This window comes from Larus michahellis, chromosome 13 (genome assembly GCF_964199755.1).
Source record: "Larus michahellis chromosome 13, bLarMic1.1, whole genome shotgun sequence".
In the NCBI taxonomy this organism is placed as follows: Eukaryota; Metazoa; Chordata; class Aves; order Charadriiformes; family Laridae; genus Larus; species Larus michahellis.
The window spans coordinates 9928628-9943724 of record NC_133908.1 but is presented as its reverse complement, the minus strand read 5'-3'; the positions used below and the strand labels follow the sequence as shown (position 1 = coordinate 9943724).

Sequence of the window (15097 nt, the reverse complement as noted above, 5' to 3'; positions counted from 1 at the left end):
CAGCCTGCATCTGCTAAATCAAAGTAATCATTGGCTGTGTTCCCTTTTGCACGTCTGAATGCTAACAGGGTAGATTCACTGCAAAGAAAGTGTGGATTAGTCATCCCAGAATCGAAAGATATTTTTCTGCATCCCTATCTCTTAATATATTCTACATTCCCCTTTTCTGTCTGCAGAGCATAATTTATCAGGACTCAAAAATTCCACTAGCAAACTATTTGAAAATTGTACAAGCAGGGAAGAAAATGGAACGGTCTGTTGCTACTGTAGGGGGCCACTAATTAAGATTTATCTCAATATGGAGACTATAAACAGAGACAAGATCATTGATTAAAAAGGCATTGCATTTGCAGAACGCTGAGTTACCATTTTGAAAAGACACTCAGATCTTTGTCATAAATTACATGGTTCACAAAAACTACAGGGAAGATTGTGCTGGGCCTGAGACTTTCCCATCCCAGCTGAGCGCCATTTGCTTTATCTCCTTCTGGCCCCAGGAATCTGCCAGTGTTTTCCTTGCAGTGGTCCAGCCCCAGGAGAAATGGGTGAGGGACCCCAGCCTAGCCTGTGCACTGGTGGCCTTTACCTCTGTACTGATGACAGTCAAAGCCACTCTTCTGGGAGGTGAGAAATATGAATCCCTTCCTTATGTCCCTGTTTCTACATTTCCTCCATTTGCCTTCTTTAAGACCCCTGGAGACCCACAGACATCGTGTTGATCTAGCTCTTCAAACAAATGTTGTGCATGCTAGGGGCAGAACAATGCCAGCGTCCACTTTGGGTCTTTCCATGGGTGACGTTTTATCTATGTTTGACTTCTGCAATATTTGTTCTTCAGGGCAGGTATTGTCCTTAATTTTTGTGCTATGTACATTGTTGGCCATTTAACAAAGATTTTATAAAGAGAAGATATCTTACAGTGTTGTCGTGTGTCAAAAAGAATTAGCATCCAAAAGAAACTTTGAGATCCTTCGTTCTGTGGACTGGAGAATTGGCAACTTTTATTGAATAAGTCTGTTTCTTGTGTAAATTTTGAATGGCCTAATTTTTTACCACTTTCAATTTGTTCATTAGTTTACGTTTTCTTTGGCACTATGGACCTTAGAGTCATGGAGTAACCATCCATCTGGATCCATGGTTGAATACTGAAGGATGCTATTAAGTGAGCAGGTTGCACTCCTTTGGGTTTACTGCTTTAACGGCATTACCCTATTTCTTTTGCAGTGTGATATTATTCATGAAGTAGAAGTCCTCATTTTGTAAACTGATTGAATGAAGCAGAGCAGGATCGACATGTGATGGGCCAATAGGATTGGAATCAAGTGAAAGAAAAGAGCAAACCAAAATCCAACCAACAAAATTTGCCCTTCCCAACTGCCCGCCATGCACTGAATTTGCATCAGGGAGGTCCTCAATCATGATGCAAACTCTTTGGCCTGTATAAAGACTCCTGTTCTTCTCAAGTGCATGCTAAGAATTTAGAAACAGGACATAAGCTTCTTTCCCTTCTTGTTTATACTGTCTGTGAATGTGGAGTGTCAGAGAATCCAGTTGGCAGAAAGCACAATGTGTAATTTACTTTTAATCATGGGATTATGTAGATAAAGTCTGCTGCTTAACAATGTTATTTTGTTAATCAGTTGTAATCTTAGTAGTATTAATAACTCAAATCTACAACTGTCGTGTTACCAGCCTCACAGATCAGCGTAACAATTGTCTGCAGTGCAGTGCAGCTCTGTGCATCACTCGAACTAGCATGCCCTGGAAACTCATGATGCATCACTTGGTGCTCATCAGTAGACTATTTATGGTGTTTGCAACTGGTGTATGTGAAGTTTACTTTGTATCTCCCGTATCTCCCATATCTCCATCTTCTTCTCTTGTAAATGTGTTGCCAAGGTGTCACCGTTCATCAGGGGTGATGGGTTGAAAATAGTTGGAAGCACAGCACAGCTCCTGGAGCTCTCCTGCCTAGGCATTGTCTCCACCAATTCAAGTGCTGTCAGCAGCATGCAGGGGCTTGCTGCTTCTGTCCTTTTTCTGTAAGGCAAATACTGTTTTGATTTTAAGGTAGACAGTACTCAACTGCCTCATTTCCACAAACTTCTTCAATACATTTTTCTTATAAATTAAAACATAACAGGCTTTTCTGTGTCACTCCTTCAGGTCTACAGCACGGGTTTCTTACACATGAGGTGGTGTGTTTGTGTGAGGGAGAAATCTTAATGCTAAGTTACGATTAACATCATTCTATGAGATTCCACTTACAGAATTTTCAGCCTGTAAATAGGACCATTCTCATGACCTCAGGCTCCCATGGATTTCTCTTGATAACACCATCTAATCGGATTTAGGGTTTAATTAAACAGCTGTCACTTTGCTTCCTCATTCTGCCGCAATTTAATGTTGAATTAGTTCCTAAATTAGTCATGACTCAATGCTTGCCTTCTTACAGTTGAGAGGTTGGATGAACATAAGGTTTGCTCTTCAGCTAAATTCAAGCAACTAAGACTCATATTCTGTATTCTTGCTCTTTGCACAGAGCTCCCACTGACATCAGTGGAAGTTCCCTGACTGAAACAGGGATGGAATAAAATGTGAGATTCCTGCAGTCAAGCATAGCGTTACCTAACGTCAGATGACCAAATGTGAGCACACGCTTCTTCTCAGCTCTGGCTGGAATACATTAGCTTTATGGGTGTTATTTTCCCTTTCTAAAACTGTATCGATTTTTCTGAATAACAGTTCTGCTTGGGTTTCTGTGAAGTAGCACAATGAGTGCAGCTGTGGAAGAAAATGTTTAGACCAACCTACTGCTTGTGGACTTTATCCAAATTAACCCTGATGTGACCAAGACCAGAATATGAACCAAAGTTTATGGTACTCTGAGTCATAACATTGGCTCCAAGCAGGAAAGCTGGGAGACTTCCTGTAGAGTGGTGATGCTTGCATCAAATTCTATATAGTGGTCTCACTGAGCTGAGGTCTCAGTGCAATATAATGTAGTGTCTCACTCCCCGTGTGACTCCAGTCTCACCATTTTTCTTTGAAATGCCAATTAATTCTTTCCCTGATCTACTCAAATGTAGTATCAAGTTTTGTAACTGTGGTAACTTGGTACAGGCACACGCAGAGGAGTTCCAAACCACTAGGCTGATAAAACTCACCAGTTCTAGCTTGTGGGCTTCTTGATTAAATCTCTTCTTTATTCCCAAATCAAGAATGCAAGGAAATGAATGGGAGTACCTCTTTGTCCTAATTAGTTGCACTTGAGTCACAACTTACCAAGTGCTTAACTATAAAGAGGTGGGAAAGCTACCCAGTTCTCTTACTTTCTTTGTTTTTCTGAGGAAGGTGGATGAACAGTAGAAGTTGCTCATGCTATGAAGTTTTCATACCACACTTGCTGCATTCGTATGCCAGCAGAGAAGCTTATGTTTATCTGTAGTAGGTATCAGGTTGTAGCTTCAAGGCTCCATTTCTGAAGTCACTGAAGCATGCTCAAGGTTTGTGTAGAGGAGATATAATTCTGTGTCTTTGTTGCAGAGTCGGATGGTTCATAGAATCATAGAATCGTTATGGTTGGAAGAGACCTTTAAGATCATGAAGTCCAACTGCTAACCCAGCACTGCCAAGTTACTACTAAACCTTGTCCCTAAGCACTACATCTACTCATCTTTTAAATACCTCCAGGGATGGTGACTCCACTGCTTCCCTGGGCAGCCTGTTCCAATGCTTGACAAACCTTTCAGTGAAGAAATTTTTCCTAATCTCCAATCTGAACCTCCCCTGGCACAACTTGAGGCCATTTCCTCTTGTCCTATCACTTGTTACTTGGGTGAAGAGACCAACTCCCCCTCACTACACCCTCCTTTCAGGTAGTTGTAGAGAGCGCTAAGGTCTCCCCTCAGCCTCCAGTCGCTCCTCATAAGACTTGTGCAGGTCCTTTGCAAAAGGTTGGGTTTTCGAGCAAGCAAGCGTAGTGCTGGTTTGACCTAGATTAGTACAGAAGATATTGTTTGGGCTGGAAAAGAGCAGAGGTTTTGTTAGTGGGTAATGAAAATGCTGCGTTGAGTAAAGGCGTTTACTCTGTTCTGCTTATGAGAGCTAGCTTGAAGTTAAAACTTATCAATATATTTTTAAAGTAATTTCTTTTGCACACAATTCAATGGTTTGCTTTTGAATATCTCCTTTGATTAGAGCCTTATGTCTAACCACTAGAGTCTTCCTCTAACCATTAGAAGAGCAAAAAAAAAAGTTCTTAATGCTACTGTTTGTTAATTAAATATATTTAAATAGTAATTATTTCCTTCATAAGCTGAATTCATTGAAGGGATGCCCTGGTAACAGGAAAGAACCATCCTAATTGGGAATTTGTAGGTAGCTCTTATACAAGAAAACCAGCTCTTTCTCTGCAATGTCAGAGTCAGATGTTGGGATTCAGTCATTGCGCTGCAAAGACAGTTTGAGGCTTCCAAAGACATTCAAAGCTCAAATCTCCCTTCATTGTCAATGAGAATTATGTGTGTAGCTCTCTGTTTTGACTTTGGAAATGACAACCCTTGCTTTTTTAGAGTTTGTAATACACTTACAGAAACTTCCTTCCAATGTGGATGTTGATGCTTACTTACAACTATTCCTGCTTTTTCAATTTGCTTTATACTACTTTCCCCATTTTTTAATTTGTTGGGAACAAGTCCAAACATTGCTATGCGATGCTTTCAGTCTTTTGCCACACAAAATAAATTTGATTTTAAAACTTTAGTTGCTGCCTGCACAGAAAGTAGATTAGTTCTTTGGGGGGATTTTAAAAATTAAAGAATGTGGAAATGGCCAAGATATTGTGATTTTGAAAAGCACCTACATTTTAAGTGAGTTCTTAGTCTCTCTGAAGGTTTCTTAGTAATCTTGTTTGTATACTCCCAAATTAGCTTGCAAAGACGATAGTATATTGTGTTTAAGAATAAAACATAAAAATCATCACCTATACCAGCTATTGTATTTCCTATTCTGATGTGAGAACAATTGTTTTCTTAATGTTGCTTGACATAATCTTAAAGATTCAACTACCATTTCTGCTTATCAGTGGATAATCAAGGGTTTAGAGGAGGTGGCAGAATGCAAGGGAAACAGGTTTGGGTGCCGAATCGGAGCCCCCTTGTCTGTGGTGCATGTTCAGAGTGCTCACTATGGCAGAACAGACAGACAGACAGAGTTCTGTATAAGCTCCTTTTATTTTTATGAGTTTCAGTTCGGCTTTTGAGAAGTCTTGGACCATGGATCCTTTCATACATTATGTAGAATTTTCTGCCTAACAGCTTGTGTTTGGGTGCAGACAATGGGTCAATTCTCTGTTACATTAAGGCCTGTGGCTTTATTGCAGCAATATAAAGGAAACACAGAGGAGGCAAGAAGTTGTGCCATAAGGCTATTCCATATATAAGGATACAGGACACACATTTTTCTATTTTAGTTCTAAACAAAAAGACAATAAAATTAAGACTTGGTTCTTTGGTCTTTTTTTTTTTTTTTAATATCACAGTTGAATAGCAAAGGGCACTTACAAACAGACTAAGGGAAGTGGCAGATTTTAAAATTGCTTTTAACATAGTGTGTAATATATTACTGGCTTATACTTCAGTATTTCTTAATCTGTGTAATACTGATGAGTTATAACTGCTTTCAGTGGAGATGGAACGACGAAGGTTTCCATCTCTGCTCAGAACTACAGCTAGGTAGCTAGTTGCTTCCTTGTTGCTTCCCAATGCTAAGGATCTCTAATGATTGTAATGGTACGAGATATGAAGCCATTAGATAATATCTACAATATGTTTTATAGAATCATAGAATCATAGAATTGCTGAGGTTGGAAGGGACCTTTAAGATCATCGAGTCCAACCATTAACCTACCGTGACAAAACCCACTTCTAAACCATGTCCCTAAGTACCACATCTACCCTTTTTTTAAACACCTCCAGGGATGGTGAATCTACCACCTCCCTGGGCAGCCTATTCCAATGTTTAATAACCCTTGCAGTGAAAAAATGTTTCCTAATATCCAATCTAAACCTCCCCTGACATAACTTGAACCCATTTCCTCTTGTCCTATCACTTGTCACCAGGGAGAAGAGGTCAGCCCCCATCTCTACAACCTCCTTTCAGGTAGTTGTAGAGGGTGATAAGGTCTCCCCTCAGCCTCCTCTTCTCCAAGCTAAACAACCCCAGCTCCCTCAGTCGTTCCTCAAGTCGTTTCCATCTCCTTTGTACACATCATGAATTTGAAATTCCTGAAGTTCATATTGGACTACAGAGAAGGGATGTAAAATCTCAGTAGCCCTTTATCGTGACCAATGATGCCTTTTACAATTTTGGGGGCAGGTGCATCTCTGAAGTAATTCATCAAGATAAATTCATTCAGATGCACACTACTTCCTTTAATGAAACCATTAGCAAAGGGCAGGAGATTGTGGTTTCTAATTGCTGGTAATGAGCCAGTAGGCAAATTTTCTGTCTTCTCTCCAGAAAGGCCTTGGGAAATTTCAAAAGGTTTTTTAACCTTTGTAATAAGGGCCTTATATCAAGGCCACGTAGAATTCAGATACACCAGTAATGACCTACTGGAAAGAGAGAAACAGAAGTGACAGATTATTACTTAACAATTGGTACATCAGTTCTGCTCTGTATAGTGCAGAAAGCAGGAATATCAGTCACATTCTCCTGTCAGGCTTTTCCATTTTAAAAGTATAGATAATTTTCTTTTGTCCGGTGAAGAAGGATCGTATTATTTGGGATGGGTGAAGTAGAATAGGGTTATTTGAAATACAAGATATATAGGTTATTGTGTTATCACTCAATTTTGAAAAAATGGAGACTACTAAAATACAGGATTGGAGGGAACCACAAGAGGTCATCTGCTCCCTTTCCTCTTCTCCCTGACTCAAAGAACCTCTGTTATTTCTGAACGATGTATAACCTGTTCTTCAAAGGTCTTTTAGGATAGACTGTGCATTTGCTTCTGCCCCAGACAATCTGCCCCTACTCCATCAATTCTCTATCATTATTTTAATAATAAAGATTGCCTTAATGTCAAACAAACCGTCCTTGTTGCAATTTAAGCCCACTATCTCTGGCTCTGTCCATGAACATGGGAAATAGTTTATTCTTCCTCATGTTTGAAAGACTTTTATGTATACGGAGACAGTAATCATCTGTACCCATAAGCTTTTCTAGGCTAACCAAACCAAATCCCAATTCTTTCGTTCCTCATGGATCTTATTTTCTAGTGTTTGATTTATTCTCCTTGTTCTTTTTATTTCTTTTCACTTGAGGAAGTTTTTCTTGGCAGTATAGTTCTCAAAATCAGACATAGTCCTTTAGCTGAGGCCTTGCAAGGGCTGAGTAGGAATACCTCACACCTTACAGGTGATACTCCTCTTTATACAATTTACTGTGCGAGGGTTTGTTGGTTGGTTTGTTTTTGTTTTTTAACCACAGCCGCATGCATTGCTGATTTATGTTCAGTTTGTGATCTACTGTAGTCCCCAAATGCTTTCCTGAGAGCAGCTTTTCCTGTTGAATCTTTTCCATCCTGTATTTATAGGATTAGTTGTTCCTACAGAAAAGTAGCAACTATCCTTTAAGTTTATTGCATCCCATTTTTTTAAACCCTATATCCAATACTGGATTTTAATCCTGTCCCCTAGTGTTCTGGTGGTGCTGTGGTGTAAGCTTAGAGCTTATCAGCAGCTGTGGCTGGTGGTGCAGCAAACACGATTTAGCAGGATGCTGCTGGCAGTCTCACCATCGCCCAGGGTGATGCCAGAGCAGACCAAGCAGCTGGTGTTTTCCTGGTCTTTTCCGGGGGAATCAGGAGCACAGGATCTCCACGCGGGTCATAGTGCCTGGTGGTCGTGTCTGCTGGGCTTCCCACTTATCTTCTCTCCTATTTGTCTTAATATTTGACTTCATGTTGAGGCCTCTGATTACTCAACGCTGCAGACATGAGCGAAGCTGAGCTGGAGAAACTTCTAGTGCCTCCCAGGCAGTTTGTTGCAAGTTTAACCCCGGTGGTGAATTTACTCTGCTGCTTGTGGCACAGAAGTTTCACCTCGTTGCATGATCAGGTCTCTGTGTTCTTGGCAGTAGTGCAGGGCTTGTTTCTTTAATTATTCTGCATATATATGGTTTTCTGATTTGTCTTGAACTTCATAAGTTACCATTAAATCCAAATATGGGTAAATCCCCAAGCCACAGAGTATGTTTTATATCTGAAACTCATTGCTCTTTATGGGATTTCTTTTCCTCTGAACCTGTCCCTTTAAATTAGATTTCTCTATCAGTAATACGTATCAGTTGCTAAGGAAAAACTGGATCCGAGTAGAATCATTTCAAAGCAGAGCTGAGATAGCCTGAAAAGATGTCCTGTCATTTCCACAAACTCTTTTGCTGCTCCTTTGCCCTGGAGTCCTTAGTTCACAGTGTTTAACACTCAGAGTCACGAAAAATAAGGCTTTAAGGGATTGAGGCAAAAGATTAATTTCAAAGGACATACAGCACTTGCAGTAGCCAAATACCGAGCAGAAAATATGTTGAACCTGCTTTTTGGTGAACCTGTGTGGGTTATTTCATGCTTGTTGCTTTGGCAGTCTGCAGACAGAGGAATAGTTGGGTTTGTCATGGAGTTTTTTTCACGAATGTTGAGATCTGCTCCTTTGCATCTGTTTCCGGACTTATCAAAATGCCAGTACATGGAAATAAATACTTTTGGAACAAAATATTCAAGTTTGGATGACAGAAGTTAAGTTCCAAAAGCCATGCATCTTAATACAGAGCTCAAAAATGCCAAGTACCCAGCAGAATTTGTATGGGGGACAGCTGGGGGTTGTCTCTGCCTTTGAGAGGCAGGAGTTCCTGAGAATGGCCTTAGACTTTCCAATAATGTTATTTATAAATCTGGCACTGATTTACTGTGTTTGGGTAGCTTTGTTTTCATATATGCCACAGGAATTATTTAGGGTTCTTACTTTTCTAGAACAGTCAAAATTCCTTTTTTTAACAGTTTTTTTTTAAGTTTGATGAGAGCTCTCTCTTATGAGAGCTGTAGGAGAACCTGAGAAATAACAACTTGCAAGATGAAAAGAAAATCTGACCTAGATTTCAAACTCACTAAACTTGAATTGAAAACAGTAACGACAGTATCAGTGCCTCATTTTGCTGCCGTTGACATCCGTGGCTTCAGTCCTCATGACTTTGGCCAAGAGGATTTTGCTGAATATTTTATTCACTTTATAGAACTGGAAGTTGAAAAGTTGGAGAAAATTTTGAAGTTATTCCTGCATGGGAATCTTGGGAATACAGTGATGCTGAAACAGTTCAGCAGTTAGAAGAGTTCGCTTAGTCGATAGTGTCTTGAAAGGCTTTAATATGCCACGACCCAAGTTCAAACTTCAAATTTCCCTGTTATTTTCCTTGCAGTTAATAGCATCACTAACTCCTTCTGGATTCCTTACATTGCTTCATTGGCCTTATCAAAGGAAATTAAATAATCTTGAAACAGTTCCAGATACAAAGTTCACAGAGAGGCCCCGTCTTTGCAATGGGCTGAGACTCAAAGAACAGTATTTTTACTTTCAAGGCTCTTGTATCCTGTCCCAAACATTGCCCATCAGATCCAGTTTAGTAAAAACTCATGTTTTGGAAAGTAAATATTGGGGAAAGACCCACATACTTAAAAAGTAGAAGCTACCTGTGATGTGTGCCTGCCTGGACGGAATTTAGCTGCAGTTGTATTGCTCGTGATTTAACAGTGTACAGTGCAACTGACTGTGTTTTTAGCAGCCAAAATATAATTGGGGTTTTACTATGTTTTGCCAAGTTGCACCTGTTTGAAGATGAGATGAGATCATTAGCCACTAATGCATCTGTCGTGTGTATAGGTCCAGTTGAGAGCTGATGCTTGCCTTTTGGAAATCCCTTTAGCTGTGTCTGAGCAACACTGTGCTTTGTTTTGTGTACAGGACATGGAAATTCTGAACACCGCAATTCTCACGGGAAAAACAGTGGCAGTGCCCATCAAAGTGGTCTCCATTGAGGAGAACAGTGCTGTGACAGACATCTCTGAATCAGTGGAGTGCAAATCCTCTGATGAAGACGTCATTAAAGTAAGTTTATGCTCATGTATTGGCTTCTGAAATTTCATGTCTTTTTATACAGAAAAGGATAATAGCCTGGGAACAACCACTAAATCTACTCCTGCAAATTAATTGTACTACTGTTTGAAAAGCATAAGGAAGGGGGTGTTTAAGAAAAGAGAGAGTTAGGTGCAACAGTAGAGCCACCACACCGAGTTTCAGTAGAATTTCAGTGTTTAATTTTTATTTGTGTCTTAATTTTAAAATGTCGTCGTAACGTCCCCTGAAATCCTCTGTGCACAGAGTTCATTTGCTACAAAAACCAGCTCTGCTGTTAGTGCTGCCTCTCCAGATGTTTCTTATCACCTTTCCAGCTGTGATTATCAGCTCACAGCTGCATCAGTGGGATGGATTGGATGAGCGTTCCCCAGCAACTGCAAAGCAAAGTCATCCTGGTCAACTTCACATTCTGCTGAGAGCTGTTTTGAATTAACAACTTGATGTTGCACAGAAGAGGCTAGAAAGCATTCACATAACCACTCCCTCGGTTTAGCACCAGCAGCTTAATGTCGCAGAGTAACAAACACCAGTGGGGTAGTATTGTCTTGAGGCAGCACAGCTATTTCTGCTGTGAACACGTAGTCAAAGCCCTGAAGGCAGCTCACAGCTGTGCGGAGTCAGTACAAAGACAGTGCTCTCCATGAATCCCATTGCAGTTTCCAGGCAGGACGTTCATGGTGCATGGTCTTTGAGCAGGGGTGTTTTTACCCTTGCTCCGTAAGCTCTTTTGAACAGGTATTTTATTATATTTTGTGATTTTTACAGCATATAACATAGTGGGCTTTGTGATGATACTCTTTAGGTGTCTCTAATATGCTATCAGCTCTCTTGGACGTATAGTATACAAACAGTAATGCCGCAGTGTTATGTATTCCAGTCAGTTCAGTTTGTAGGTCCATGAAAGGCAATAAAACTCCTGTGAACTTGCAGGATCCAACAGTTTGCTGCACTATTGTAAAATTTATGTAAAAGCATTTATTACACCAGTAAGCAAGTAGGTGGGAAAAAACAGTCATACTTTGAACTAATGAAGCCATTATAGAAGACTTTTACAGAAAGCTTTCTGCTTTCAGTGGATCCTTCAGGGCCAAACAAATCTCTCCAGCTTGCTGGAGCCTGAAGTGCTCCCATATATCAGATGCTTTACAGAGTTTTTAATCTCAAGGAATTCCTGTTAACATTTTTCCTAAGGTAGCCACCCAACTACAAATCAAAGTAAAAGCTGGAATTTAGTTTAGGGATCATCCTCATTGTAACGTTTTTGGAAACCACAGTCCTGAATAAGAAGAAATACAAGATAGCATTCGCAAATTAAAAAAATAAATTCAGAAAAGGATTACTCTGGTCATCCAGATTAGCCATCTTGCTTAAACATCTTACAAAATTTCATCAAATAATTCCCACCCCATGCAGATTTCTTCTTGCCAACGGTGAAAACGACCAGTGTTAGTTCTTTGATTCAGAGGAAGACTCAGGTCAGGGAAAAATATATATATATATGATGGGGATTTGTTATACATCACCAGATGAGACATAGAAAGTAGCAGCACAATGATTTCCCAAGTAAAAAACCCTCTGAAAAAATGACTTCTGTTTTTTATAGATTTGGAGCATATTGATCAAGGAGAAATGAAATTCCCAAATCTTACCAAAAAAAGAGTGTTCTTGCTGTAATTGCGGTACAGGCTGGACTATTGCAGTTCTCCAACAATTCTTGGAGCACTATGTCCGTTGATTAGCACTGGGACCCTGCTGTGCGCTTCTCTTATTTCCTACAGAAATAATTTATCTCCACGAAAAGGGTTCCTTAAAATGGAGGCCGTTTGCACTATTGGAACATTTTTACGTGGCTTCAAGAAGCCTCTGTGTCTAGCCACTCTGAAGTTGAAGTGAAACAAATAACTGGAGGCTACACACGGTGTTTATTGGAATCGACTAGAGAAATTTTTCAGGTGTAATTTCTTTCTCTTCAGAAGTGTTGTGAAATTGCTCAGATGAATAGAGAAACTATCTTCTGTGTATTTAGAAATATATGCAGAATCTCCAGAGGAATGCATCTGTGACATGAGTGCGAACTGCTGTAAAACATACAGCGAGTTAAAAAATAGAGTTCAATGAAATGCTTTGAACAAAAAGGTTTTACCATCTCATCATAAAGGAGAAAGGGCTTTTTTTAACCTAGAATGTTCCAGTTTCCAGGAAGTTTCTTTCGATGGGGAAATGAAGTTTGGGGTTCAAGTCAAATTGACCTGTTCATGTTGGTTCTGTCTGATTTTAAAAAAGCACTCAGCTTCAAATGGAGCACAAAGGCCTTTCATCCTGAATTCATTTTGAAACTCCCCATCAAGTTTTTGTGTTAAATTCATTGGGTAGATCATCTTCCTCTGTAAAATACTGTTTTAGAGACCTTGTTGTGAGTAACCTTTCTGTTAGGTAATAGTTTCCCCAATGATAAGCATGGTCTCGAGGCAGCTCAGTACAGTTTGTGTCCTGTCTTAATCTGCTGACCACTACTCCATTTACTTTTTTTATTGTCTCATAGTTTCAACTCTTTGCTTCCAAATTTACAGTTGATTTCATGAACTTTAAAAGTCTTTGAATGCTCTAGACCTTCACACAGTGGTCCAACCTTTTAAAAATGGACACAAAATTTATTATGGCACTAAAAGTCAAGCAACAGCCAAATTTTACTTTGCTAAGCTGGAATTTACCAATAGGATCCATATATCTGGATCCATTAATAGTAAATGCAGTTGCATGCGTAGGCTCCTTTTCATCTCCTGGGAATTCAAGTGAAACGTGGCTGCTTTTGCTGGTGCTTCTGTGTGGTTTGCGCAGGAGCAAACACTGCTCCAGGTTCCCCGCTCACCTGACTCCTAGAACAGATGCAGTTTCATGCTGTGAAGAAGAGCAGAGTTTCTGGAGACTTGCAATATCTCGTGACATTTCCAGACTGAAAACTCTTAGTAACGCTGAAGAACTTAAGGATGTTTTTTCCATTAAAATAACCTGAGTTCAAAAATTTTCAGTGCTACGTGTATTTCAGAAGCTACTGTAAGCATTTTGGGTTTGTATTTCATTATTCTTGGACTAGCTCTTATCCCATTGCTACATGAGGGGATGCTGTATACATGGTGTTATATTCTTATTGTATTGCTGTTATTTATAATTGGTAAATTAAAAGCTGGATACTAGTCTCAGTGTATTAGCCTTGAGCCATACTCTGAAGAACTTATTTACTGGATTCTTTTAATTTTTAAATGGCATTATTAGCTTTGAGATATACTCAGATCAAAACATGGATTGAGATAATATTAGTGCACACGTGCAGCTGCTGTGGTTGTCGCTGGAAACAGAAACACGGGTCTTGCCTTTAAGATGTCCCTCAGTAGTTGTTAATGAACTGTGGGCTCTTGGCTTCACTGGGGCTGATGAGTAGAGGATGACATTAACCACAGGTAAAGGCCACTGCAGGAATGTTAGGAATTTCTGTTGGGAGCTAAAATCCGGGACAGAGTGTCACAGCTGTCCCTCTCTTATCACAGTAACTTGAAACAAAATCCCAGATCAAAGCAGTACTGAACTGTTAGGGGCTGAAAAACTGGCTAGGGGATTTTGTGGTTGAACTCTAGCTTAATAGCAAGAAAAGACTGGAACTACTGCTGGTATCAACACTTTCAAAGCAATAGTGATGGGACTTATGGAGACCTGTCAAGGTTACAGATCTTGTTTAAAGGCCCAATCCAGTAATCATTTACACACATGAGTAACTTTACTGCGAATACTGCTGACATCAGGGAACATATTCCTATGAAATAATCATTTAGGATTCATAAATGTTTCGGAGATTTTGCCATTTGTGGTAGAAACAGTTTATGAAATGAAATTAATTCTTCCTAAATAGACACAAACTCACGTCGAAATGTCTGCTGGCCATTCGTGAATCTGTTCAGACTAAAGGCCAGTCTGGATTCTGTGTAACACATGATGCAGGGACGTCTCAGCTTGCCAGTAAGGAGGCTGACAGATGGACATATTCGTAAGAGATAAATAAATAGTTGTGTACTAATTGTAGTAATTTATTTTTAAAATTGTGTATCTGGAACCATATCACAATACCCTGTTTACTAAGGAGAAGTCATCAGCACTTCATTATTTAGATGATACTTTGCTATTTTCTTAAATACCCAGTCTTACACAGATAGATAGCTATGCTGCAGCCTCTTCAGCTGTTTATTTAACTACAAAGAGTGTCACTGCTCTTCCTTGCTTTTCAGTATTTGCAAAACTTGAAATCTGTTCTAAAACTAGATACAGAAGCACTGTTTTCACTTTGATAGGCAGAGGAACCACTACTTAGCAGCATCCATAGGTGTTTTTATTAAAGGTTGAGTTATACATTTTTCTGACGGTAGGTTGAATGGGTTGAATGCAGTTCCAAGCTGAGTGGCTGAGATACAAGCAGCTATTAAAGAATCGACCTCTTAAGCCTCAATCCTGCGTCATTAAAGAGCTGCACTCATTAAAGCCATCAGCAAAGCTCACCCTGAAATTCTGATGATAAGGGGACAGTGCCTCAGGCTCCTTAATGTTTCATCGTAGTACCACGGCTATTCCAGAAAAAAAAAAAAGTCTTAACACAAGTAAGATCTGTGGCTGCCCTTTCATTGTATTGTTTAGGCACCAAATAGAAGGATACCTACTCTGACTCGAATCAGTGGCTATATACTGGGGCAACATGCTCACTTGCTCTCTGAGTAGAGGGGGTGGATGCCAGGCTTTGTAATGCAAAAGCAGGCTTCTGCCACTGAGGGAAGTCATCCCGCCCTTTATTTGTATTAGCCCTACCTGGAGAAGTGTGGTTATCCACGGGTAAGTAAGGCTGATGTTCTGTTAGTGAGAGAGCT

The 15097-nt window shown here is 39.8% G+C and overlaps 1 protein-coding gene across 1 annotated transcript in view; it reads left to right on the top strand.

The window, feature by feature from the left end:
* Positions 1-15097, top strand: part of TMEM132C (transmembrane protein 132C) — a 223039-nt gene that overhangs the window by 183026 nt on the left and 24916 nt on the right. Inside the window, exon 5 of the mRNA XM_074606548.1 lies at positions 10017-10160. Within this exon, the coding sequence (XP_074462649.1) occupies positions 10017-10160 (144 nt within the window). The remainder of the gene's footprint in view (positions 1-10016; positions 10161-15097) is intronic.